This window comes from Chionomys nivalis, chromosome 1, assembly GCF_950005125.1.
Source record: "Chionomys nivalis chromosome 1, mChiNiv1.1, whole genome shotgun sequence".
Classification (NCBI taxonomy): domain Eukaryota; kingdom Metazoa; phylum Chordata; class Mammalia; order Rodentia; family Cricetidae; genus Chionomys; species Chionomys nivalis.
The window spans coordinates 85,166,076-85,192,952 of record NC_080086.1 but is presented as its reverse complement, the minus strand read 5'-3'; the positions used below and the strand labels follow the sequence as shown (position 1 = coordinate 85,192,952).

The window sequence follows — 26,877 nt, the reverse complement described above, 5'->3', positions numbered from 1 at the left end:
GCTACTCATGACTTTCTCAGTCTGCTTTCTTATAGAACTGAGGATCATCAGCCTCACGATGGTACCCCCACAATGGGTTGAAACCTCCCCCATCAATCACTAATTAAGAAAATGTCTTACAGGCCAGCCCACAACCAGATCTTATGGAGGTATTTTCTTAATTGAGGTTCCCTCCTCTCAGATGACTTTAGCTCGTGTCAGGTTGACATAAATTTAGCCAGTATAGGGTCCCAGTGCTGAGAGGGGAAGTAGACACATTCCTAGCCCATAAGCTATCTCTTATTGATAACCACTCACAAAGGAAACTCATTTTCTCCAATGAAGTCTCACAGGGAAGATAAATCATAATTAAGGGTATTGTGTGACATTTACTCTTTTGGTTTTTGGGGGGTCTGTCACTCAGCTCACAAATAAATCACACACAAAGGCTTATTCTTAGTTATGAATGCCTGTCCATAGCTTGGCTTGTTTCTAACTAGGTTTTCTTATCTTAAATTATCCCTACTATTATTTGCCTATGGACCTTTATCTTTCTTACTTCTGTATGGCTTATTTTCCTTCTTCCTCTGTAACTGGTTGGGTGCTTGTGTGTCTGGGTGGCTGGCCCGTAATGTCCTCCTCTCCTTGTTTTCTGACTCCTCTTTATCTTCATTCTGAGTTTTCTCAATTCTCCTTCTATTTTTATTCTCTGCTTGCTAGCCCTGCCTATCCTTGCACCTGCCTCACTATTGGCCATTCATCTCTTTATTAGGACCATCAGGTGTTTTAGACAGGCACAGTAACACAGCTTCACAGAGTTAAACAAATGCAGCATAAAGTCACACACCTGAAAATATTCTTCAACATAAGGGTATACCTCATGACCAGCAATAGATGGCAGACACAAAACAAACTGAATGGCTTGTTTTGAAATGTTTGTCTCACAATGCTTTGAGATTTTTTTCTTTACCTCTACTTGTCTTTTGCTTGTCTATTATGGTTTCCAATTTTCTGTTTTTTAATGGTGTGTATGTCTACATTTTCTATGATTTTTCTTTTTTGTTTTGTTTCTGCTTGCTTTGTTTTTTTTTTAATTCATCTTTTTGTTTTCTGAAGAGAGAGAAATGAGGCATGGAGTTTGATGGTGTTGAGGTAGGGAGGATCTGAGAGGAGATAAGAAAGGGGAAACCATGATCAGAATATATATTATATGAAAATATTATTTTTATAAAATTATGGGATACTACTCAGCCCTAAAGAAAGAGTATATAACAAAATCTGTATACAATGGATGAAACTAGAAATGATTATATTTAGTGAGATAACTCAGACCCAGAAGGACAAATGTCTCATGGTCTCTTCAATCTAAGGTTCCTAGATACAAATATACAGATTTAAGTACATAACTGGAATAACCACAGAAACAAGGAAAGTGAGAAAGGATCACTGTGCATTTGGGAGGTAAGGATCAATAGAGAGAAAAATAGCATGGTGCAAGTGAGCTGACTTGTAGAAAAAGAGAGGAGGCTCTATTAGGGAGGGGGAGGGAGATAAATACAGAAGAAGGATAAAGAAGGGTAAGAAAACAAATAAGTCTATCTGAAAAACTCACAAGGAAACATACTATTAACTTTCTACATAAAATATCTATAATTCACACAATTGGGTCTATAAATATATACATGTACATTTTAAATGAAAACTTACCATTTGGGCTGACAGTGCTCCCTCTGATAGCTAAAGTCCCTCTAAAGAAAGCCCCAATCGAGGCATGAGAGGCCTGCTGTTGAGTTATTGATCATAGCTGTCCAAGAGATTCCCAAGTTACATGGTGCTGCTATTGCCCTTAGGTGCTTCCCAGAGTTAGAAGGTAAGTTCCTATTGGTAAGGACTCCATGCTCTCCTAGAGGCCCCTGCGCTGAAATTGAGTTCAAAACCTCCTCCTTGACGACCATCTGTAATGATATCACATGCAAGCTTCCAAGGGAGGAAAGAGGTCAATAGATGTATATAGCTATAACAACTGTGAACAATATCAGTGACCTGCATGGTACAGCAATCCTATAGGTGCAATAGTGGCACATATATCTTGGTAGTAACCAGTAGTTCTCTAATTGCACTTAAGACAAGTTCAACAAGAGGGATACCATGCCTGGTACTGAAAACCTATCTAATCAATCAGAGCTAGGAAAATCATTATTATTGAAAGAGAATCAACAACCAGAAAATTATTAAAGCAGCACAACTCATAAAAATCTATAGACATCTGTACTTATACCCATAGGCAAGTGTAGTCTTCACTTTTCATCAAGGAAATTTCTCTTTGCAATGCAGGGGGACCACTACAGAAAACCCTAACCAATCAACATGTGGAGTTGTGAAGCCCAGTCTCAATGGCTACATCTAGGAAAAACTCCCACCCCTTAGGCTCATGGAACAGGTAGTTTGCTGTGATATTGTCTACCCTGGAAATAACAGAATAAAATCTCACCAACATGACCACTCAAGTGAGAACTCACTAGTACACCAATGAGCACGCCATGTGGATAGGGAGAAACCCAAAGGCATCAACCCCAAAGAAAGAACTATAGGTTAGGGTCCGTGGATCATCCCACAGAACAAGGGCCATCCCTCACACATGCAATCAGCAAGAGCGCTGTTTACTCCAGCATGCTGTTGTCTGCCTGCCAGACAACAAAATGGCTGGGACCCTGAGTGAAGCTTGCAGCCTGCTTTGAGAGGCATGAAGGAGGAAATTAAACCATCTGATCCTGATTGGCTGGGACTCCTCTTCACGCTTTAACAGGGGATAGAAACTGAAACTGAAACTAACTGGAGCTCAGGCCTAGTGGAAGCTGGAGCCAGGGCAAGCCTAGCCATAGTGCTACTGTGGCCCTCATAGGCACCTGAGGAAGCTGGGAGCAGGAGAGGTGGCTCTAAAGAAAAGCAAACCAGTTGGTTGTCCAGTGAATGGTCAGCCCTGAAAACATACATACAAGTAACATTATACAGACTCAACAGGTTATACCTGGGAATATGTATGGTGATACAAATACAAATATGCCTGCAATAACAATTGATGAAGAGAGAGACTGCGATCGGAGCAGGGAGGAGTGTATGGGAGGGTTTTGAAGGAGAAAAGAGAAGGGAGAAATGTTGTAATTAAAATACCATCTCAACAATAATCCAAGAAATAAACAAAAGAACGCACAGTGATGTATCCACCGTGAAGATGCCGCAACTTTTCTTAAAACCAAACCCAGAGTCACTAACAAGGCTGGAAGTAAAATTGGGATATCAATCTTACATAAGTGAAAACTTGTATTCACACCAAAATCTGTGTGTCAATTTCAAAATTTATTTATTTGTATTTAAAACTGGAGTATTCCCTGATCTCCTTCAGTGACTAGTGTTGCATAAACTGTGGCACAGATGCACTCTGGGATACTGCTCAGTAGTGCGAAGGAACAATCTATTCAAAATTGAAATGACTTCTGTGAGTCTAGGGGATTTCCTGAATGTCATCGTTATTAATGACTCCACTTATGCGATATTTTTATAAGAGCTTTCCATATGTATTTTTTATAACTGCATATGAATACTAGTCTCATTTTGAGTAATATAGAGAAAATGAAAAATAAACCTAAGACTGTCACAGTAATGGTCACATAGCAAACAATTATTTTTACTGTAGACGTCATGATACAAATGCAGCCATCCTCAGTGGCTGTGTGCTGGTGAGTTGAGCACCTCTGAGACAGGGGAGAGCCACGAGTAGGGCGCCACATCTGGAACTCTGCTCCACACTCCACCTCTGCTTGTCCAGCTCGTGCTTCACTTCTCTTTCCTAAGATGACTTACTTCATCTTGCTGTCTTCTCACTCAGCATCTGTGGCTCCCCAGCGACAGCAGGGCAGCTTCTGCTTCCTTCTGTGAATTTGGGAAACATCCCTATTTCTGTAGCTCATTTTCTATGGTAGCCTGTTATTTCTCTTTGGGGTTCTCAGAATCTAGAGGATATTTCTCTGCAGAAGTCCAGGCTCTCTGGCCTCCTTTCATGCCTTCTGCTTTGTTCTTCATAAACATTTTCCTTCCTGTGACAAAGCCTTTCTTCACTCCTCCTACATCAACAGAGTATTAGCAAAAGTCAACAAGAAGGTTGAGATCTAGAAGAAGCAAGAAGCCTATTTTTTTTAATTATTTGGTAGTAAGATTGTCTTTGCTGTGACTAATTTAAAATGTTGCTTCTTAACTTGTGAGTCAAGACCCCCTTGGGGTTTGGACATCTGATATTTACATTATGATTCATGATAGTAGCAAAATTACAGTTATGAAGTAGCAATAAAATAATTTTAAGGTAGGGGCTGTCACAACATAGGAAACTGTATTATAAGGTCACAGAAGTAGGAATAGAACCCCTGGTTTAAATTGTCCTGATCACCCAATGTCTGTTGTACAAGGTCACCTTGGGGTTCTATAACGTTCTCTTTAAACTTGCAGCTCCCACACACAATGAAGCCAGCTCCAATTAGAGCTGTACCAAGTGAGGCAGTGTTAGAGCTTAGGGCTCCTCTCTTTCTCTGCCTTGGTCTTAAGGCCTCTTCCTTCTGGGCGGCAGCAATGACACTCTTGCAGAACACCACACATCTTGGGAAAGTAACTGAAAACCACCAGAAAGAGCCAGGACGAAACCCTGTCTCAGAAAGACAAAACAAAAGGAAAACTGGCTTTACAAATTTAGTGCCTTATTCATGTGTCATTTTGAAACAGGATTGTTAGGTGTCCAAATACAGAAAAATCTAAAACATTGCTAGTAAAATTGGCATCTTACCTATAATCTTGGAACATCTTACCTATAGTCTGGGCCTTAACTTGGAACACAGTTTGAATTGTAACAGGGAATAGAAGTGAGTAGGGCTAGTTCTAAGGTTCAGAGTTCCAAAAAGAATGAGGGAAGGATTAATATCTAGAGTTACCTCTACAGGTCTTTATTTCCTTAACCATCAGAGAAGAGTGAATTAACAAAAGTTTCTACTCAGTGGCCCCAATTTATTTCAATTTGATTTCAGCTTCCTCAGAAGTCAATAATGTAAAAAGTCTAGTACAAATGTTGACATTAACTAATAGCAGATGAGGGTAACCAGGACTGAGATGCAAGAAAGTTTCCCAATTTCTGCCCTGACTGCCTCTAACTTGAGTTTACTGGTTTAGAGAGTTGAAATGTCTGAAAAGTGTATCAAATGAGGAACACTTGAACCAATTAGAAAAGTTGGGAATGATAAAAATATGTTAGGAGACAAATACATGATTTAAGAAAAGATTCTTGTGGGTTTTTTGTTTGTTTTTTTTTCCTGAGACCCTGTGAGCAAAACTAGAAGTGATCGGAACAACAACAAAAATAAATTCTTTAATCAGAACTTTCCGCATTGAATTCCAGGATGCCTTTGCACACTGAGAGTTCCTTGTAAGTCATTGTCCTCAGCTGTAATGCTTATTGAGCTGTTATAAATATCAGGAATAATTAGTGGGTAAAATGAACAAATATCCTTCTATTAAGAGTAGAGATTTTTAGTGAATAATAAAATAATAAAATAAAATATATATGTACCGTCCATCTATTCATAGGCATCTATATAACATTAACAGATTTGTGGCAAAAGATTTTTAAAGAATGTGAAGAGCTGTCACTGCAAAGGAACAGAATTTATTTTAAAATTCCATGGTTAAAGATCAGCATGACAACATATGTCCATGATTTCAATAGCAACACAATTATAAGGGAGACAATGCACTGCTCTTGGTTGGATTTTATTCCTGGTACTGCAAATCTGACCAACAATCAATGGGTGAGATGTTCACAAGGGTCATCCTACTACTGTTATTCTGCTAAATGGATTCAGTATCAAACTGTCCTCTAAATTCTTAGCTTGACCCACAGATTAGTCAAGTTCTGAAATTTCATCAGAGTAGTTTCTTTGTATATTGAATGCTGGTTGACACAGAAACTCACAGCTGGTTGGTCAAAGAACAAATGATTATCAGAGGAGCGCTCATTCACAGATGGGACATCTATATCACACTCTTCACCCTGAAAGCTTGGGAATCATTGAAAAAAAGGGTGAAGAAAGATGGCAAGAACCAGAGTTTGGAGAGGACTGGGCAGACATCATGACTTTTGGACACAGCAGAACTTCTTCACTCTTGAATTCACAGCAGTTGTGATTACCTACACAAGATCTGTGCATTATCAAGTCAGTCAACATTCTGGCATGGAGAGAGGAGTTGCTGAATCCTCTCCTACCCCTAGCTGGGGAGCTGTTGACTACTGTTGGCTTCTGAGGAAAAGAGAGTCAGGTTTTTTACAGATCAAGCCCCTGGTAGGTCAACCATACTCCAGTTGAAGTTCACATACCTAGGAGTATGGGACAGCAAAAATTGGTTCCAGTGGGTTCTTTTTTAAAGAAGACATGAAGTTGGGGGATGTAGGGAAGTACAGTGGATCTGAAGGAGGCATGACTATGGTAACGTACAGTCTAAAGTATTCTCAATAAGCTATAAAATAAAAAAAATATACTGCATCGAAATGCCGTGCAAAAGGCCTGAGGCGGATGTATACAAGGAAGGAGGATACCACAGAGGTGTGTTGCATAGTTTGGCAGAGTGTTTGTTAAAGGTAATGAGAAAAACTTGTGAGAAACTTTCAAAGAATTATGAAAATGTGTTTAAAATAATGTTGTTAAAGTGGGCTGGGCTCATTGTGAGGTAACTACAGGAATCCAACATTATCTAGAGAAGCAGAATTGGTATGATATGAATTTGGATTACAGAACTTCTCTGATACCATCCCTGAGCTTATGGTTCTCTGATAGCAAGAAATAATTAATAGGGAAGGGGTGGGCAGGCAAGATGCTATATTAGTCGTGGTTTTCTAGAGTAACAGATCTTATAGGATGAATAGTTCTCTATATAGAAAGGGGATTTATTAGAATGACTAGCTGGCTGCAGTTCAACTAATCCAGCAATAACTGGCTGTGAAGAGAAAGTTCAAGAATCTAACAGTTGCTCCATCCACAAGGCTTGATGTCTCAGCTGGTCTTCAGTATACACCAGAAGAATTAGATTCAACTGCCAGTGAAGGAATGAACTTGCCAGCAAGGTGAGAGCAAGCAGGCAAATAGCAAAAGCTTCCTTTTTCTGTGTCCTTATATAGGCTTCCAGAAAAAGGTGTAGTTCACATTAGATCTGTTTCTTTTTTTTTATCTATTTATTTAATTATTTATTTATTTATTAAAGATTTTTGCCTCCTCCCCGTCATCGCCTCCCATTTCCCTCCCCCTCCCCCAATCAAGTCCCCCTCCCTCATCAGCCAGAAGAGCAGTCAGGGTTCCCTGCCCTTTGGGGAGTCCAAGGACCTCTCACCTCCTTCCAAGTCTAGTAAGGTGAGCATCCAAACTGCCTAGGCTCCCACAAAGCCAGTACGTGCAGTAGGATCAAAACCCAGTGCCATTGTTCTTGACTTCTCAGCAGTCCTCATTGTCCGCTATGTTCAGCGAGTCCGGTTTTATCCCATGCTTTTTAAGAGCCAGTCCAGCTGGCCTTGGTGAGTTCCCGATAGAACATCCCCATTGTCTCAGTATGTGGGTGCACCCCTCGCGGTCCTGAGTTCCTTGCTCGTGTTCTCTCTCCTTCTGCTCCTAATTTGGACCTTGGGATTTCAGTCGGGTGTTCCAATGTGGGTCTCTGTCTCTGTCTCCTTTCATCGCTTTTCTGACACTTTAAACTTCTTCATTCTTTGTATAATTCTCCTACATTCCAATCATATTGCTGCTTGCCACCTTGAGGCTAACCTCCAGTCTATTTAACTCAAAAGATTTGCCCACTTTTCCGCTCTCTTCTCCATTCTTCTCTGGGTAACCGTTACTGAATAACCTTGGTGATAAGATACCTGTTCATACTGAAAAAAATTCCAGTAGAGTAAGTGATGGGAGGTAGAACTAGGAATCACATTTCTGAATATTATCATTTGTCAAACAATCACATTTTAGAAGCTTGAATACAGTTTATTTTTACATTGGGGGGAAGTAAAATGATGAAGAAAAATGGAATAGCTTGGTCAATTATAACCAGGAAAGTTCATGATGATTGTTGACATTTTGAGTTTCTGAGTTCAGAATCTAGGCTGGGGGTGAATAGGGATAGAAAGGCCCTCACCTCTGAATGGCCACTGTGAAAACCTCTCATGCTTATGACTTTAGTCCAGTTAGTGAGGGAAATAAATTATGTTAGTCAATACTGGCACTATGTTGAAAAGTTGCTCTCCCAAGGAAACATCGTTATAGTGAGCTCTATGTTGTTTCACTTATCTGACATAATTGTGTTTGGTGATGTGACTAAAGTATTTTGAGAAGACAACACTATAGACTTATAGCATGTCTCAAAGCCAAGTGTACTTATTGGAAACAGAATGCAAAATACACAAATACAAAAACACAAAGAATGGTAGAGAGACAGGTCAGGTATCATTGGCAGCAGAGAGTCAACCAAAAGTCAAGGGACTCCAGACATTTCTGAGAGGCAGAAAAAACAAAGAGAGATGCCTGGGACAGATTGTCCCTTCGGTTGGTCAGGCAGCAGTGTGTGCTCTGATACCTTGATTGACTTTATGGTTCAGAAATGTGGCAGAAGAAAATCAAGATGTGAGAGTTAGCCAGTGAGAGGCTAGAGCTAATGGGCCAATCAGCTTATAACTTATAGAGATCTCTGTGTGATTTTTCTTTGGGGCTAAACAGTTGTGGGGTACCAGATGGGACAAAATCCCCAACAAACAAGCAGGCCCCCATTCATGTTACAAATCGTAAGCTCTGTTTTATCATGCCTGTTGCTCTTGGCATCTGTGATGGCTAGTCTTGGTTGTCAGCTTAACTACATATGAAATTAAGGAATGAGAAACCTTTGCTTAGGAAGATCTACTTCTAATCCAGAGCTTTTGAGTTGGGAAAAAACACATTTTAGAAACATCTTGATTAACCCATTTTTTTCTGATCTATGTTAGCCGTGTATCTCAGTACCTTTTTCAGTGGGGCAGATCACATCCTGCTGCTTCGGTGGTCTAGGCAGGAATAGGAGGAATAAACTTCCTCCTTTTTAGAATTGTCCTATTCTCATTACATCATTTCTACTTCCTGTCTGGTTTTCCCACCTATATTTTCTACCTGGCCAATCAGCGTTTATTTATAACATGATTGACATAATACAGACAATTCTCCCGCACCAACGATTTGATTGGTAAAGGGCAAGGAGCAGCAGATTAGCATCTAACTGTTAGATTCTAACATGTTTAGCAACATATTTAAATATTTGAAATTATCACACAACTGAAATGTGTTCACAATGAAGCATCTTGTCCAGTCATACTGGAGGAAGCACAGTCAAAAGGATGATGATAGAATATACTTATAAAAAGCACTAGGCAGAGATCTAAGGGAAAATAAAAAGTGAAAGCTGCACTTTGTGACTCTGATGGCCATTATTTTCTTTCGATGATTTTACAGAGAAGCTAAAGGGGAGAGAACAGATGACCTACCAGTTAAGATCCTAAGACCAAGTCATACTTTGCCCTTTTTGAGCAAGAGTCATTGTGGTGTTTTGTTTTATTTTTGAGTCAGGGTTTTGTTGGAGACTATGCTTCGAGAAATATGCCTCTTGTGGGGATTAGAAGAATAAGTAAAGAGAACAAAGACCCAAGTGAAAATAACAAACAGAAGCATAGGACAGTATCAGGAAGGAGTTCCAATGAATACTGAAATTTGCTGAATTTAATTTTTCATACACTTTTATACCTTCATACAAAAGGGGAAGAAGGTAAAAGACTGCTGTAATATGACACAAAGGACAATTAGAACAATTACTTGGTTCAGTACTTGAGACATCAAGTCATTAATTCCTGAGGAAAGCATTCTGTTGTTTAGGCAGTGAACCTATCCTAGACCAAGTATCCTGAAGGCAGCCACTCCCAAGGTCAAACCCCTTAATTTAAAAGAAGGAGCAGAAGTATGCTTAAATTCTCCGATCTTTGATCAGGGTAGAGTGGATCTACCTGTATGAGCCATCTTAATGTCCAAAATATCAAGTAACCACACTCTACCTCAGGGTGTGTAGCCATAATTGTCAACAACTTTGAACAAGCTAAAACTCTCAGTTAAGGTGGAAATAGGCTCACATTTTTGGGCCTCCACATGATTTAACTATAGAATACAGGTGGATTTTGATTTCACTATGTAACCCAGACTGGATTTCAAACTCTCTGAGTCCTTTTGCCTTTATCTCCTGAGTGTTAGGATGGCAGGTATGTTCCACCATCTCTACCTACTCACATGGACTTCTTCCTCCCTGTTGTCAGTAGTGAGGTATGGATTTGTTCTCTCATTGTTTTAGCATGCATGCTTGCTTTAGAGCATTAAAATTATCCAGAGAAAGAAAGCATAAGCCCCCGACACATTTCTTTAATTATTTTGTGTCTGTAACATAATTATAATTATGAAGCTATGAGTAGAGGCTCAGAGTTAATTAATGTGATAATTAAAAAGAGACAGACTGAATATCATACTGTTTTTCACACACATATTTTTCTTTCCTTGCCATAGGAGCCTTCATTTGCAAGATGGTGCCCTTTGTCCAATGCACTGCCATTGTGACAGAAATCCTCACGATGACCTGCATTGCCATGGAGAGACACCAGGGGCTTGTCCATCCTTTTAAGATGAAGCGGCAGTACACCAATCAAAGGGCGTTCACAATGCTGGGTGTGTTTATCACTTTGCATCATGGTGACAAAGCATCTGAACTGAAGAGCTCAAACAAACACCTATCTTTGCTCACAGGTTCAGTCCATGGTCTCTAGGCTACGTTGTCTCTGTGCCCTTGTGTGCTGAGTCAGAACACATGATGGAGAACTTGTGCCAGAGTTGGGTGGCTTACCTCATGCCACCCAACATAGACAGGAGGCTGGGGGACAGAGAACAATAGTCTAGGTGTAAAGGTTTAGATAAAAGCTGCACTACCATGACAGCGAAAGAGAGAAACTTTACTAATAGTCATGAGACAGGAAGAGGCAGATATTTTTGTTATAGGAATGTCGACAGTATAGGACTGTACTATTCTAGAAAGTAATCCTGAAATCTTTGCAATACCAAATTTATTTTTAAGCAGTTAGAAATGATCAGACAAATCAATAGAGAAAAGAAGTTGTCAGTTACTATAAAACTTATGTCATATCTTCTCTAAAAAGAGCTAAATATCTCTTTCCAATAAAAAAAGCAACAAATAGGTATGGAAAGAGTTTAAAGTAAGGAGTTCATGGAGAATTAAGGCTTTTAAAAAGGAGGAGAAATCGGGGTGAATCTCAATGCCATACCATTGTAACAAGCATGACCTCGAGGATGAAAGCTTTAAGATGCTGAAGGAAGACACTGAAGTGGGAAAAGTCCCCCTCGCTGTGCTCATTAATTGACAGAGTTAATATTGTGAAAGTGGATTTTTAAAAATTTATTTATTTATTTATTTTTTTGTTGAAATAATTTCCGCCTCCTCCCTGCCTCCCATTTCCCTCCTCCTCCTCCCACTGCTCCCCCTTAACTCCACTCTTCTACCCTCTCCCCACTCCTCTCCCCCTCCCCCCACTCCATTCACCCCCCCTCTCAAGTCTGAAGAGCAGTCCTGATGCCCTGCCCTGTGGGAAGTCCAAGGCCCTACCCCCTCCATTCAGGTCCAGGAAGGTGGGCATCCAAACAGGCTAGGCTCCCACAAAGTCAGTTCCTGAAGTAGGATCAAACTTAGTGCCATTGTCCTTGGCTTCTCATCAGCCTTCATTGTCCACCATGTTCAGAGAGTCCGGTTTTATCCCATGCTTATTCAGTCCCAGTCCAACTGGCCTTGGTGAGCTCCCCATAGATCAGCCCCACTGTCACAGTGGGTGGGTGCACCCCTCATGGTCCTGACTTCCTTGCTCATGTTCTCCCTCCTTCTGCTCCTCATTTGGACCTTGGTAGCTCAGTCCGGTGCTCCAATGTGGGTCTCTGTCTCTATCTCGATCCATCGCCAGATGAAGGTTCTAAGGTAATATGCAAGATATTCATCATTATGGCTATAGGATAGGGTCATTTCAGGTTCCCTCTCCTCATTTGCCCAAGGTACTAGCTGGGGACATCTCCCTGGACACCTGCAAGCCCCTCTAGAGTCAAATCTCTTGCCAACCCTAAGATGGCTCCCTTAATTAGGATATATATATATTCCCTGCTCCCATATCCACCCTTCCTTTATCCCAACCATCCCATTCCCCCAAGCTCCCCCCGTACTCCTCTTCTCACTTTTCTCACCCCATTTCCCTTTACCCCCATCCCACCCCACGCCCAAGTTCCCAGTGTTTGCTCGGCAATCTTGTCTACTTCCCATATCCAGGCAGATGACTATATGTTTTTCTTTGGGTTCACCTTCTTATTTAGCTTCCCTAGGATCACAAATTATAGGCTCAATGTCCTTTATTTATGGCTAGAAACCAATTATGAGTGAGTACATCCCATGTTCATCTTTTTGGGTCTGGGTTACCTCACTCAGGATAGTGTTTTTTATTTCCATCCATTTGCATGCAAAATTCACAATGTCATTGTTTTTTACCACTGAGTAGTACTCTAATATGTATATATTCCACACTTTCTTCATCCATTCTTCCATTGAAGGGCATCTAGGTTGTTTCCAGGTTCTGGCTATTACAAATAATGCTGCTATGAACATAGTTGAACAAATGTTTTTTCATATGATAGGGCATCTCTTGGGTATATTCTCAAGAGTGGTATGACTGGGTCTTGGGGTAGGTTGATCCCGAATTTCCTGAGAAATCACCACACTGCTTTCCAAAGTGGTTGCACAAGTTTGCATTCCCACCAGCAATGGATGAGTGTACCCCTTACTCCACAACCTCTCCAGCAAAGGCTATCCTTGGTGTTTTTGATTTTAACCATTCTGACAGGTATAAGATGATATCTCAGAGTTGTTTTAATTTGCATTTCCCTGATCGCTAAGGAGGTTGAGCATGACCTTAAGTGTCTTTTGGCCATTTGAATTTCTTCTGTTGAGAATTCTCTGTTCAGTTCAGTGCCCCATTTTTTAATTGGGTTAATTAGCATTTTAAAGTCTATTTTCTTGAGTTCTTTATATATTTTGGAGATCAGACCTTTGTCTGTTGCAGGGTTGGTGAAGATCTTCTCCCAGTCAGTGAGCTGCCTTTTTGTCTTAATGACAGTGTCCTTTGCTTTACAGAAGCTTCTCAGTTTCAGGAGGTCCCATTTATTCAATGTTGCCCTTAATGTCTGTGCTGCTGGGGTTATACGTAGGAAATGATCTCCTGTGCCCATAAGTTGTAGAGTGCTTCCCACTTTTTCTTCTATCAAGTTCAGTGTGTTCAGATTGATATTGAGGTCTTTGATCCATTTGGACTTGAGTTTTGTGCATGGGGATAGATATGGATCTATTTTCATTTTTCTACAGGTTGACATCCAGTTATGCCAGCACCATTTTTTGAAGATGCTTTCTTTCTTCCATTGTGAACTTTTAGCTCCTTTAACGAAAATCAGGTGTTCATAGGATTGAGGGTTAAAATCCAGGTCTTCTATTAAAATCCATTGGTCAACATCTCTGTTTTTATGCCAATACCAAGCTGTTTTCAATACTGTAGCTCTGTAATAGAGTTTGAAGTCAGGGATGGTAATACCTCCAGAAGTTCCTTTATTGTATAAGATTGTTTTGGCTATCCTGGGTTTTTTGTTTTTCCATATAAAGTTAGTTGATTATTGTTCTCTCGAGATCTGTGAAGAATTTTGTTGGTATTTTGATGGGGATTGCATTGAATCTATAGATTGTTTTTGGTAGAATTGCCATTTTTACTTTGTTGATCCTCCCAATCCAAGAGCAAGGGAGATCCTTCCATTTTCTGGTATCCTCCTCAACTTCTTTCTTCAAAGACTTAAAGTTCGTGTCAAATAGATCCTTCACTTCCTTGGTTAGTGTTACCCCAAGATATTTTATGGTATTTGTGGCTATTGTGAAAGGTGATGCTTCTCTGATTTCCCTCTCTGCTTCCTTATTCTTTGTGTATAGGAAGGCAACTGATTTTTTGGAGTTGATCTTGTATCCTGCCACGCTACTAAAGGTGCTTATCAGCTGTAGGAGTTCTTTGGTGGAGTTTTTGGGGCACTTATGGACACTATCATATCGTCTGCAAATAATGAAAGTTTAACTACTTCCTTCCCAATTCAAATCCCTTTGATCCCCTTATGTTGTCTTATTGCTATTGCTAGAACTTCAAACACTATATTGAAGAGGTATGGAGAGACTGGACAACCTTGTCGTGTTCCTGATTTTAGTGGGATGGCTTTGAGTTTCTCTCTGTTTAATTTGATGTTAGTTGTCGGCTTGCTGTAAATAGCTTTTATTATATTTAGGTATGACCCTTGTATCCCTAATCTCTCCAAGACCTTTATCATAAAGGGATGTTGAATTTTGTCAAATGCTTTTTCAGCATCTAATGAAATGATCATATGTTTTTTCTTTCAGTTTATTTATATGATGGAGTACATTGATAGATTTGCGTATGTTGAACCAGCCCTGCATTCCTGGGATGAAGCCTACTTGATCATAGTGGACACTTTTTCTATTGTGTTCTTTGATTTGGTTTGCCAGTATTTTATTGAGGATTTTCCCATTGATGTTCATGAGTGAGAATGGCCTTTAATTCTCTTTCTTGGTTGAGTCTTTGTGTGGTTTTGGTATCAGGGTAGCTGTAGCTTCATAAAAGGAATTTGGCAATGACTTTTCTGTTTCTATATTGTGAAATACATCAAGGAGTATAGGTTTTAGGTCTTCTTTGAAGTTCTGGTAGAATTCTGCATTGAAACAATCTGGACCTGGCCTTTTTTTTGGAAGGGAGGTTTTGATAACAACTTCTAATTCTTCATGACTAACAGGTCTGTTTAGATTGTTCACCTGGTCCTGGTTTAACTGTGGTATATTGTGATTATCTAAAAAAGTGTCCATTTCTTTTACATGTTACAGTTTTGTGGCATACAGGCTTTTGTAGTAAGATCTAATGATTCTCTGAATTTCCTCTGTGTCTGTGGTTATGTCCCCCTTTTCATTTCCGATCTTGTTAATTTGTGTATTCTCTCTCTGCCGTTTGATTAGTTTGGATAGGGGTTTATCAATCTTATTGATTTTCTCCAAGAACCAGATTTTTGTTTCATTGATTCTTTGGATTGTTTTCTGTGTTTCTGTTTTGTTGATTTCAGCCCTCAGTTTGATCTTCTACTCCTCCTAGGTGAGTCTGCTTCTTTTTTTTTCTAGAGCTTTCAGGTGGGCTGTTAAGTCTCCAATGTGTGCTTTCTCCATTTTCTTTAAGTGGGCACCTAGTGCTATGAACTTTCCTCTTAACACTGTTTCCATAGTGTCCCAAAGGTTTGAGTATGTTGAGTCTTTATTTTCATTGAATTCAAGAAAGACTTTAATTTCTTTTTTTATTTCTTCCTTGATCCAGGTGTGGTTCAGTAGTTGACTGTCCAGTTTCCATGAGTTCGTAGGCTTTCTGGGGGTAGCATTGTTGTTACCTTCTAACTTTAATCCATGGTGATCTGATAAGACACAGGTGGTTACTAATATTTTTTTGTAAGTGTGTAAGTTTGCTTTGTTACCGAGTATGTGGTCAATTTTCGAGAAGGTTCCATGAGCTGCAGAGAACAAGGTATATTCTTTCCTATTTGGGTGGAATGTTCTATAGATGTCCGTTAAGTCCATTTGATTCATTACCTCCATTAATTGTCTTATTTCTCTGTTAGGTTTCTGTCTGATTGACCTGTCTATTGGTGAGAGAGGAGTGTTGAAGTCTCCTACTATTAGTGTGTGTGGTTTGATGACTGCCTTGAGTTTTAGTAATGCTTCTTTTACATAAGTTGGTGCTTTTATATTAGGGGCATATATATTCAGGATTGAGACTTCATCCTGATGAATTGTTCCTGTTATGGGTAGAAAATGTCCCTTTCCATCTCTTCTGATTGGTTTTAGTTTGACATCAACTTTATTAGAAATTAGTATGGCCACTCCTGCTTTTTTCTTAGGTCCATTTGCTTGAAAAACCCTTTCCCAGCCCTTTACTCTGAGTAGCTGTCTGCCTTTGTGGTTGTGGTGAGTTTCTTGTTAACAGCAGAATGTTGGATCCTGTTTTCGTAACCAATCTCTTAGCCTGTGCCTTTTTATAGGTGAGTTGAGTCCATTGATATTAAGTGATATTAATTACCAGTGGTTGTTAACTCTGGTCATTTTTTCTTATTTTGGTGGTAGAGTGTATGTGTTTCCCTTCTTTTAGTTGTGCTGGTGAAGGGCCATTAGATGTCTGAGTTATTGTGGGCATTGTTGAACTCTATGGGTTTTGATTTTCCTTCTATTATTTTCTGTAAGGCTGGATTTGTGGCTACGTATTGTTTAAATTTGTTTTTATCCTGGAAAATTTTGTTTTTTCCATTTATAGTGAACGAAACCTTGGCTGGATATAGTAGTTGGGCTTGCATCCATGGTCTCTTAGTTTCTGCAGTACATCTATCCAGGATCTTCTGGCTTTCATGGTTTCCATTAGAAGTCAGGTGTAAGTCTGATAGGTTTACCTTTATGAGTAACTTGACCTTTTTCCTTTGCAGCTCTTAATGTTCTTTCTTTATTCTGTGTGCTTTATGTTTTGATTATTATATGGCAAGGACATGTTTTTTTTTTTTTTGATCCAGTCTATTCAGTGTTCTGTATGCTTCTTGACCCTTCAAAGGAATATCTTTCTTTAGGTTGGGAAAGTTTTCTTTTATAATTTTATCAAATATATTTTCTGGACCATTGAGCTGTACTTCTCCCTCTTCTACTCCTATTATTCTTAGTTTTGGTCTTTTTATTGTGTCCCAGATTGCCTGAATGTTTTTTGAGGAGAGTTTATTGGATTTGTTGTTTTCTTTGATCAGTGTGTTTATTTTTTCTATGGTATCTTCAGTGTCTGAGATTCTTCCTTATATCTCTTGTAATCTGCTGGTAATACTTGTCTCTGTAGTTCCTGTTTGTTTACCCAGATTTTCCATCTCCAGCCTTCCCTCGGTTTGTGTTTTCTTCATTACTTCCATTTCATTCTTCAAGTCTTGAACCGTTTCCCTTACCTGTTTGATTGCTTTTTCTTGTTTCTCTTGGTTTTCTTGGGTATCTTTGAGAGATTTATTCCTTTCCTCTACCTTTTTGTTTGTCATCTGTATTTCTTTATGGCAGTTTTTCACCTCCTGTTTAAGATCCTTCATTATTTTCATATAGTTCAGTTTAGAGTCGATTTCTTCTATTTCTTCTGGAGTAGGGTGTTTAATTCTTCTTATTTCGGGATCCCTGGATTCTAGTGATGTCATGTTGCCTTTCAGGTTGTTGGAGGAGTTCTTGCATTGGTGCCTGCTCATCTCTTCCTTCAAATGGAGCCAGGAGAGTGGTGGAGGTGGGCCTCATATCTAAATGTTGCTTTCATTGGTTAATTAATAAACTGCCTTGGCCCTGATAGGACAGAAAATTAGGTAGGTGGAGTACACAGAACAGAATGCTGGGAGAAAGAAGTCGAGTCAGGCAGTCGCCATGATTCTCCCACTCCAGACAGACGCAGGTTAAGATCTTTCCTGGTAAGCCAGCTCGTGGTGCTACACAGAATATTAGTAATGGGTTAGATCAATATGTAAGAGCTAGCCAATAAGAGGCTGGAACTAATGGGCCAGGCAGTGTTTAAAAGAATACAGTTTCCGTGTAATTATTTCTGGTAAAGCTAGCCATGCGGAGCTGGGCGGGTGCAGCCCAGCACTCTTACTACAACAGGATAGGCCTGGTATCTTGGTCCAGTCTTTGCTGTGACTAACTCTCTGGGTGGATATCCTCAGTGTAGAAGCAGGAACCGTTCCCGTCTAGGTGGAACTCCTCAGCACCGAAACAGGGATGCCTGGTAGCCCAATGACCTGTGGACAAAAGGGTGAACTTGTGGGGCAGGGTGGGGTTGAGTAGAGCACAGGAGACCCTGCAGCACAAGCTGAAGGTGTCTGCGCTCCCTTGCCAGTAGGCAGGCACTCACCGCTCTGGGTGGGTAGCCTTAGTGTAGGATCGGGGAAACTGTTCTTGAGCAAAGGACCTAGCAGACAGCAGAGCACGCTTGGGGAGGGGGAGGCTGGGGGGCTGGGTCCTGTGTAGGAAAGACAGCCCTGCAGCAGGAGCTGGGGGAGGGGGGTTTGTGCTCTCTTCCGGGACAAGCTGCCCCTGGATAGCACACACTCACCCATCCAAATGGAACTCCTCAGCACCGAAACAGGGATGCCTGGTCGAAAGTGGCTTTTGTTAACAAAAGTAGTCCACAAATTTGATGCAATTTCCATCAAAATCCAATGACATTTTTCAGAGAGCTAAAAAAAGCAATGTCAAAATTCACACTCACGAAAGACACTAAATAGTGAATTTCAACACTGAGCAAAAAAGAGCAATGTTACAGGTAACTCAATATCTGACCTCAAAATTATATTACAGAGACACAGAAAAACAGCATGGTACATGCAGAAAAACAGGCATGTAGTTTATATGGAGCAGACAACTCATATGTAACACACAGCTACAGTCAATTGAATTTTAATTGCATTTTTTTGTTTCATTACACTTCATTTATTAATGTGTGTGTATATGCATGTGTATGCTTGTGTGTGCATGTTACAACAAATATGTGCAGATCAGAGAATGCTTGCAACTCTCTCCTTCCACGGTGTGGGTTTTGGGGCTCAAACTTGGGTCATCAGGCTCGACAGTAAGCACCTTTACTTGCTGAACCAACTCACTGATCCCAGTCACCTGTCAAAAATATTTATTAGAGGCAATACAGCTTCTTTAACAAATGGTGTTGGGAAAAATGGTTTCTCCATGTAACAAGAGTGAGACTAGATATATATATCTCACATTGCTCAAAAATCAATTAAAATAGATTAAAGAAGTAAGTATATATGCTAGAACTTAAAAACTGCTGGAGAAAAACACCATAAATCACTTTGACATAATGTAGAATATTCCCAAGAACTGATAAATATGGTTGCATAAAATAAGAATCACCAGGGTCTGCAGGGCTGTCTATATGATGGGAAAAATATTTGCCAAGTACACATCAGGTGGGATTAATAACTAAAACATATTAAGAACTGCAAAATTTAAACAGAAAAAAAAATCCAATCAATTAATGGGCTAAAGAACTCAATAAACAGTTCCCAAAAGAAGCAACACTAATGGCTAATAAACACTTGGGAAGGCATTCACTATCCTTAGCCATGAAGAGAATGCAAATTTAAATTACTTGAGACTCCAATGCACCCTACTCAGAATGGCTACCTTAAAGAAAAATGGTCATCTTAAAGCAACAAATGCTGATGAGGATGTGGGTAAAAGAACACATCACTGCTGTGACTGCTGTGGGCATGGAACTGTAGCCACTAGGGAAATCAGTCTAGAACTTTCTCAAGAGACCTACCATGATGTAGAGCTACTGTTTGTACCAGCTATGATACTTGTCTATAGTATATGTATCTGAAGGGCTTCAAGTCAACATCCCCAAGTATGTATCATAATTATTGCTTTCATTCCCAATAAATAGGAAATAGGAATAGTGCAGAAACTCATCAACAAATATAAAGATATGAGGTATATTTACAAGTCACAAAAAGTTAAGTCATGGCATTTGCTTGAAAATGAATGTAAGATTTAATCATTATATTAATTTTCTTCTCCTTTAGTGGCCTCCTTTCCAAGCTCTCCCTCTCTCTTTCTGTGTGTTTCTGTCTCTCTGTCTTTCACATACAGACAATTTTCTAGTTTCTAGAGTCTGCATATGAGATAAAACATGAGGAACACATCACTGCTGTGGGGTGCAAAGCTGTGACCAGGAGGGAAGTCAGTCTAGAACTTTCTCAGGAAAATAGAGTTAACATATGCCCCAACTTGCCACTCAGCTGTATTCAAATATTTGAAGGTCTCCAAATCAATATGGAAGCAGAAGGGAGGATTATTGGGGGTGCGAAGGAACCAGCTGGAATGGGCTTAGAATACAGGGGAGAGCAGTTGGGTGCTAGATCTATAATGAAAACTAGCACTAACGAAACCTATGTAAGGGCCATAACGAAACCTACTTCCCTGAATGCTAACTTTAAAGTTAATATAAAGTTAAAAGTTTGGAGGTTTTAAAAAGATACGGGAACACACTACTCTTTGAGAGGACTTGACTTCCATTTCATCTAAGTCAGATGATTAACAACTGCCTTTAACTCCAGCAGCAATGAATCTGATACCCTCTTCTGGCCTCCATAGGTGCCTGCACAAATGTGACATCCACTCACAGAGGCACACACACACACACACAAATAAAAATAATAAAAGTAAATCTTTTAAAATCACACATGTATTTTAGACTTGAAAAAGAAATAACAGAAGATGTTCTGTAATATGGACAAAAGTTACTCATTTCAGGGCTGGAGAGATGACTCCGTGGATAAAAACACTGGCTGTTCTTTCATAGGAGTGGGATTTGATTTACAAGACCCTCATAGTGTCTCATAACTGACTTCATTGTCAGTCCCCCAGGATCTGTCCTTTCCTGGACTCCCTGGCATCAGACATGTACACGGTATACAGACATACATGAAGACAAATATCCATACCCATAAATAAATTTAAGTCTTTAAGAAGTTATGTATTGGTCCAACAAACATGGATCAGCTCCTACTAAGGGCTAAGAATTTTCCTTAGATTCTCATTTGGGGAAATGAAAAGTGGGTTGTCCTTGTCCTCCAGCATTTCAGAAGAAGCTGAGAAGTCACGAATAAGGGTAGGCACAGACTCGCTAAACAAATAAAGCTCCTTTTGAAATGACCGCAAACTTCAAGTTACCTAGGGAAGGTGACTTCTGAGCTATCCCAGAACAAAGTTCACAGTGATGACAGAATGGCCCATGCAAGGTACAAATATGATGTGGAGCAGAGTAGGGGTTTCTGGGATGTAAGAATGGACACAAACAAATCCACAGATTTCCAGTAGAGTCTAGGTGGGAAGACCTGCACCGGCGAAGGGAGAGAATGAGGACATTATCAGGCTGCAACTATAGAATTTAGATTTTTACCTTCAGTCGTATAAAAGAGTTTTTAACAGTAAAAAAAAAAAATGTGGAGCCTAGGAAGACAGTTCAGTGGATAAGAGTGTTTTCTGTACAAGCATGAGGGCTCAAAACACATATAAAAAGATAGGTATCGCCAGACACATCTGTAAGACCAGGATTACTGGTGTTGCTGACCAGCCAGTCTAGCTGAAAACGGTGTTCTCCAGCTTCAGTGAGAGATTCCATCTCAATGCAATAATGTGGAAAGTGCTAGATTGTGAGATCCAATGTTCTTCTCTAAAATCCTCACACACGCGGGAGCTCTCTCTCTCTCTCTCTCTCTCTCTCTCTTTCTCTCTCTCTCTCTCGACTTTTGTAGCACTGATTTCCAAAGCAGCGGAAGGACAGAGATCCTTTAAAAAGATCATTGCTGTACTTGATGACAGAGAAGATGGGAGCAAAGGCGACCAGGCATCTTTATGATTAGAAAGTTAAGCATGCATGTTGCTTACCAAGCTATGTTGCATTTTGATAACTGTCATATTGTTGCAGGTGTGGTGTGGCTCGTGGCCATCATCATAGGATCACCCATGTGGCATGTACAGCGCCTTGAGGTAGGCTCAGAGCTGAGATATTTTTCTCAACCCTCCTTCTTATATTTATTTTCCTTCCTTGGAGAATATTATGGTAAATATATATGACCTCATCCATTTCCCTAATATCAGATGATGTTTTCAAATTGTCTTCTCTTTTATTTAAGTCTACTGGACACTGCACCCCTAATATTTAAAGTTAAAATTACAAAAAACAAGTTCGAAAATGACCTTCTTCCCATTTTCTTAGCTTAATGTGTTTTTTCTAATATCCAAGTCTTGTTACATGAGATTTCAATGACTGTTTTGACATTGTCATTGTTGTTGTTGTTATTTTTGTTAGTATTGTTATTACTTTCTGAGACAAGGTTTTTCTGTGTAGCCCTGGAAGTCCTGGAACTCACTCTGTAGACCAGCTGGTCTTGCATGCAGGGATCCACCTCCCTCTGCCTCCAGAGTGCTGGGATTAAAGGTGTGCACCACCAATGCCTGGCTGACTTTTTTTTTTAATTTTAAGTCAACCAAAGCTGTAACAGATTGTCCCCTTGGTAGATGATTTTCCTGTTGTCCTAGCCACTAGCAAATGGAAATACGAATTAGAATCATGTCCAGGTCTTGATTTTTCTCCCGCCTTAGTCTTTTCCCACACCTTTTGTGAGATTCTTCCATCATGTGAAGGAATTTACAGTAAAAGACCAGGTTAGAATAGTGGTTTTGGACAGCTTAGCCTGTCTCCTGAGGAGTACATTAGCATGACTTGTAGTGTAACACAGGCCTTTGTCTTTAAAGATAATAGGGCATTCATCACACAGCCTGGAATACAATTTATAAAACAATATGTTCCTTTGTATCCTTAAATACAGACATGCAAATCTGAATCCTTCCTGTGTATGCCACATTCTTTACCTAGGATTTTAAATGAGACCTGATACGAAAGTACAGCGGAGAAAGTAGCTCAAGGATGAGGGGGCTGTCCCAGTGTTAGAGGGCTCGTCCAGCAAGTACGCATCGTAATAAGGATAGACAAAATAAAAAGTGTCTCGATATTCTTTGTGTAACTGATCCACTGAGTGAGCTGGCCTCTGTGAAAGCAGGAAGTGGCTTTTTTTCCATTGCCACCTGTGAAAATATCACCTGAGAATTTCAAAATAAAATATGGATGAAACTTTGAGCAGACCTGAAACTCTTACAATTAAAATCACTCAGGTAATTAAATTCCTGTGGCGTCTGTCAGTCAGAACAATCGTATCTTCTCTGCTATAAGACATCCCAGTCACACATACTCTGGCAGCACACATACTAAAATTGGAGTTATTTAAAATTTTGTCTTCCCCTTAACTTAAAATGCTTTTAGGCTTCTTTCTACACATTTGGCACCTCTCTCGGGGTGCAGTAAAGAAAGGAGCGAGGACTGAGCAGATGTATTGGTACTGACATGGGTGCTGCCCAGGACTGATTTCTTCTGTCTGGGATTTCTGATAACACCTGTGAAGTTCTGCCTGTGCCTCTATTCTCCAACCCATTACTCGTCCCTATAGCCGCTATAGCTGGTGCCACCCCATACCTCCAGCAGCATGAAATATAAATGACAAAATCTAGTTCTCAACCCTGGAGCTCATTTCCTGCCTGCAGAAATCAAATAGATTTACCATTTTAATAAAAATGTCTTATCAAACATTCTAAATGTATAAATCATTTCATTTGTAGAGAATTTATCTTCCAGATCTAATAGGCAAAACCATACTCAATGCTAAACTCAGCCAAACCCTATTTGTTTCCTCAGGAAAAAGTCAGGTTCAGTTTTGAAATAAATATATTAATGTGCATCCCAGGATCAATTTGAAACTCCATTAGAAAGACTGCAATTGAGTGTAATAATCAGAGCATGTTCCCAAATGATAGACAACATCAAAGCCAGCCTTTCATGATCTTGTTGTTTCCTCTGGGCTCTCTCATGGCTGAGTCGACTCATAGTCTTTAGGGATAGAAATGGAAGGATTCAACATAAAGTGTCCTTATTTCCCCCCAGTGAATAAAAATGTGAATTCGCAGGACCCCAGACCTCATCGAATACTATGTCTCCATCATTCTTGGAGTACCTTGATTAAAAGTTTACTCAGGACAGGGGACAGGGAATTGCAGAATGCTTGCCCAGTGGATTTATGTTTTCAGGATGAGGGTGGCTTTAGTGACATGAGTCTTTTGAATTGTTCTTAACAGCAAAGTTTGACTTGGATGGGGGACCTGGCCATCTTGAGTTGGAGTAGGTTGTGATAGAAATGGAAATATAGATGGATCTCAACCCCGGCTACAATCTTGAACGTGGAAAATTAGAGAAATATCTGCCTGGAAATAGCAAAGTCAGAGTAAGGTGCAGCTCAGTGGTAAGATGAAGATGGACACTGTAAAGTAATCTCATATTAGCTCAGAATTGAGTATAATAAAGGATTCTTTATTCAGGGGTAGACTCACAGATCACAGTCCTCTACATGAATGGAGAATAGAAACCAAATCCAAAGAGAGAGAGAGAGAGAGAAAGAGAGAGAGAGAGAGCAAGCTTTATGGCTGCATTTATAGTATGAGAGTAAACACCCAAGTCGGCTGCTATCTTAAAGGCTATTGGCTGAAGGAGTTCCCACAGCACCTCCCCTTTTGTATAAATAAGTGAATTCTAAGCCCAATATAAGCCTATATACAATTAGAACAAATATCAAGTATAAAAATTAGAATTACAACCAGCATAAATAATATTAAGCAAGAAACATATGCTAAATGTTTCAGTAATTATCCTATCCTAAGGAGCCCAAGTCTTGTATTAAAAATGGTTTGGCCAAGTCATGAGAAGAAAGTAACTATGACTATCTAGTCTTCAGCTTTATCAAAGACCTTAGAAGGGAAATAATATTACTTGAGTAAATAGAATGTGCAATCAAGCAACTTCTAAAATGTGCAACAAATGACAGAGACAGTTGACTACCTGGGTAATCACCCCAAGTCTCGTTTGCAACATTAGAGCAACCAACATTGGCTAAGGCCTAGAGTAACTGACAGATTATTTTCAGAGGCAGAAAAATTTTCAGAACCATCTTACCCTGTCTTGGCAAAATTTGGCAGTCTGTTTTTCTTGTATCCTGCTTGTCCTTTCCTGATACCATGCATTTTATCAGTGGTTGAGAAACGGACAATCTTTTGCCCAAAGGCCAGTTTTGCCAAGAAGAAAACAAGCTCCAAGTGAAGTGTCTTTGGTGCCCAACATTCTCTTGGGAATGGATAATGGTGACAGATCTAAGAGTTGTCAAGATGGTAATTCAACCTATGGGCTCTTTACAATCTTGCATTCCCATCTTACTCAATTCTGCCAAAGCAGCTTCTTTATTCACCAATGGTATTTATAACATACAGAGAGGAATCCCACATCACCTCCCCTTTTCTGTCTAAGTAAAAAAAGGTTTTAACTTTAATATAGCAAGATTACATACAACAAAACAGTTATCAAGCAAGAATTACAGTAATAATATTTATATCTACTTTATCTTTTATCATAAGTAAAAAAAACTATAATTATAACTATTCTCCAACTCCATCAAAGACTCCAGAAAGATATAATAGTACCTAAGTAAACATAAAGTGCATTGTAAACAACTTCTAAAACTCTAGAATTAACAGAGACATTTTGCTACCTGTACAGTCACCCAAAGTTCTTCTGTAATATTGGCACACCCATCTTCAGGCTACAGACACATAGTATCTGCAGATTTTTCCATGAAGAAGAAAAATTCAAAGACAGTTCCACCTATATCAGCAGTTTGTCAGTCACTTCCTTCTGTGACCTGCAGAATGTCTGGTAGACTCTTTCATGAAGCAGGAACCCTGAGGATTGTCTCACTTTTAGGCAAGTTCAGCAGTCATTTTTCTGTGGGTCCTACGTGTCCAGTTCATACAACATACCATCAAGCAGTGCAGGCAAGACTAGTTTCTTATCCAAATAGCTAACAAACTCCATAAGGAGCTTCTTTGATGACAGTCAGCCTCTTGAAGTAGATTGGTGCTGCTAGGAGTAGATGAGTCTCATTGTTATGAAAAGTCCTAAGTTCTTAAAACATTTAAATACCATAATCTTTAAGTCTTTGAAAGGTTTGAAAGATACCTATCTATCTGAAATATATACTTGTACATCTAGAAAACCTAACATGACTACAAGCTTGACTATTATAGATGATTATCTATTAACCTGTATTTCTTAATTATATATTACATTTTCAAATGAGCTGCACAAACACAAAACCTTAATCAAGAGCAGAAATATACATATAACAAAACAGACCTTAAATTTGTATCAATAAACCAAGACCCATACCAATGCAAAGTATTCATTTCTATAGCAGTAGTTCACTTATCTTGCATGTGTGCAAGACTCTCTGTTTGTTCCTTATAGCTATAAAATTCACAAAAAGAATGTAAAACTGGTTGCCATAAATCTATATATTCAGATGTATTTGGGATCCTTTGTTTATCTCTGGCATTGCATGAACGCATCACAGTTTACCACTGAGCTTTCAGGGTGTTTAAGTACATGACCGCTATGGTCACTCACCCTTGTAGGCTCTGCCCATATAGAGTCAGAAATAATTTCATTTTCATATCTGTTTCCATTAAGTGTTATCATTCATAGTTGTACTCATCAATAAAATCTGAACCACAACTCAAATGATCTTAACCTTTGAATTGATGCTGAAAATTGGTGATGAGGCTTGCTAGAACTATAAGTATAAATATGTCATCTGGAACTCCACAGTAACCGAGACTTGATAAGGTCCTTCCTTTGCATGCCTATCCCAATGATAAGACTTGGCATATATTTTAAATGTTTACTGTATATGAAAGGAGCCTTTTAGCATTTGATACTATCTATCATGGCTGCGAACAGTGAATTTAGGACTTGGAAGGTGAGTCCACTGGACTCAGAAGAGCAAATTGTTAAACAAATACAATCAATAGTTTAAATCCAGCATCTTGTTTCATTTCAGCTTTTGAAAACTACCAGCTGCCTTTACAATCTTACATGAACCAGATAATAATGGTAAAAAC

General features: G+C 39.5%; 1 protein-coding gene across 1 annotated transcript in view; it reads left to right on the top strand.

Annotated features, from left to right (window-relative positions):
* The window catches only part of Qrfpr (pyroglutamylated RFamide peptide receptor), a 58,639-nt gene that overhangs the window by 28,620 nt on the left and 3,142 nt on the right, over positions 1 to 26,877 (top strand). Inside the window, exons 2-3 of the mRNA XM_057788137.1 lie at positions 10,623 to 10,781; positions 21,749 to 21,810. Of these exons, the coding sequence (XP_057644120.1) occupies positions 10,623 to 10,781; positions 21,749 to 21,810 (221 nt within the window). The remainder of the gene's footprint in view (positions 1 to 10,622; positions 10,782 to 21,748; positions 21,811 to 26,877) is intronic.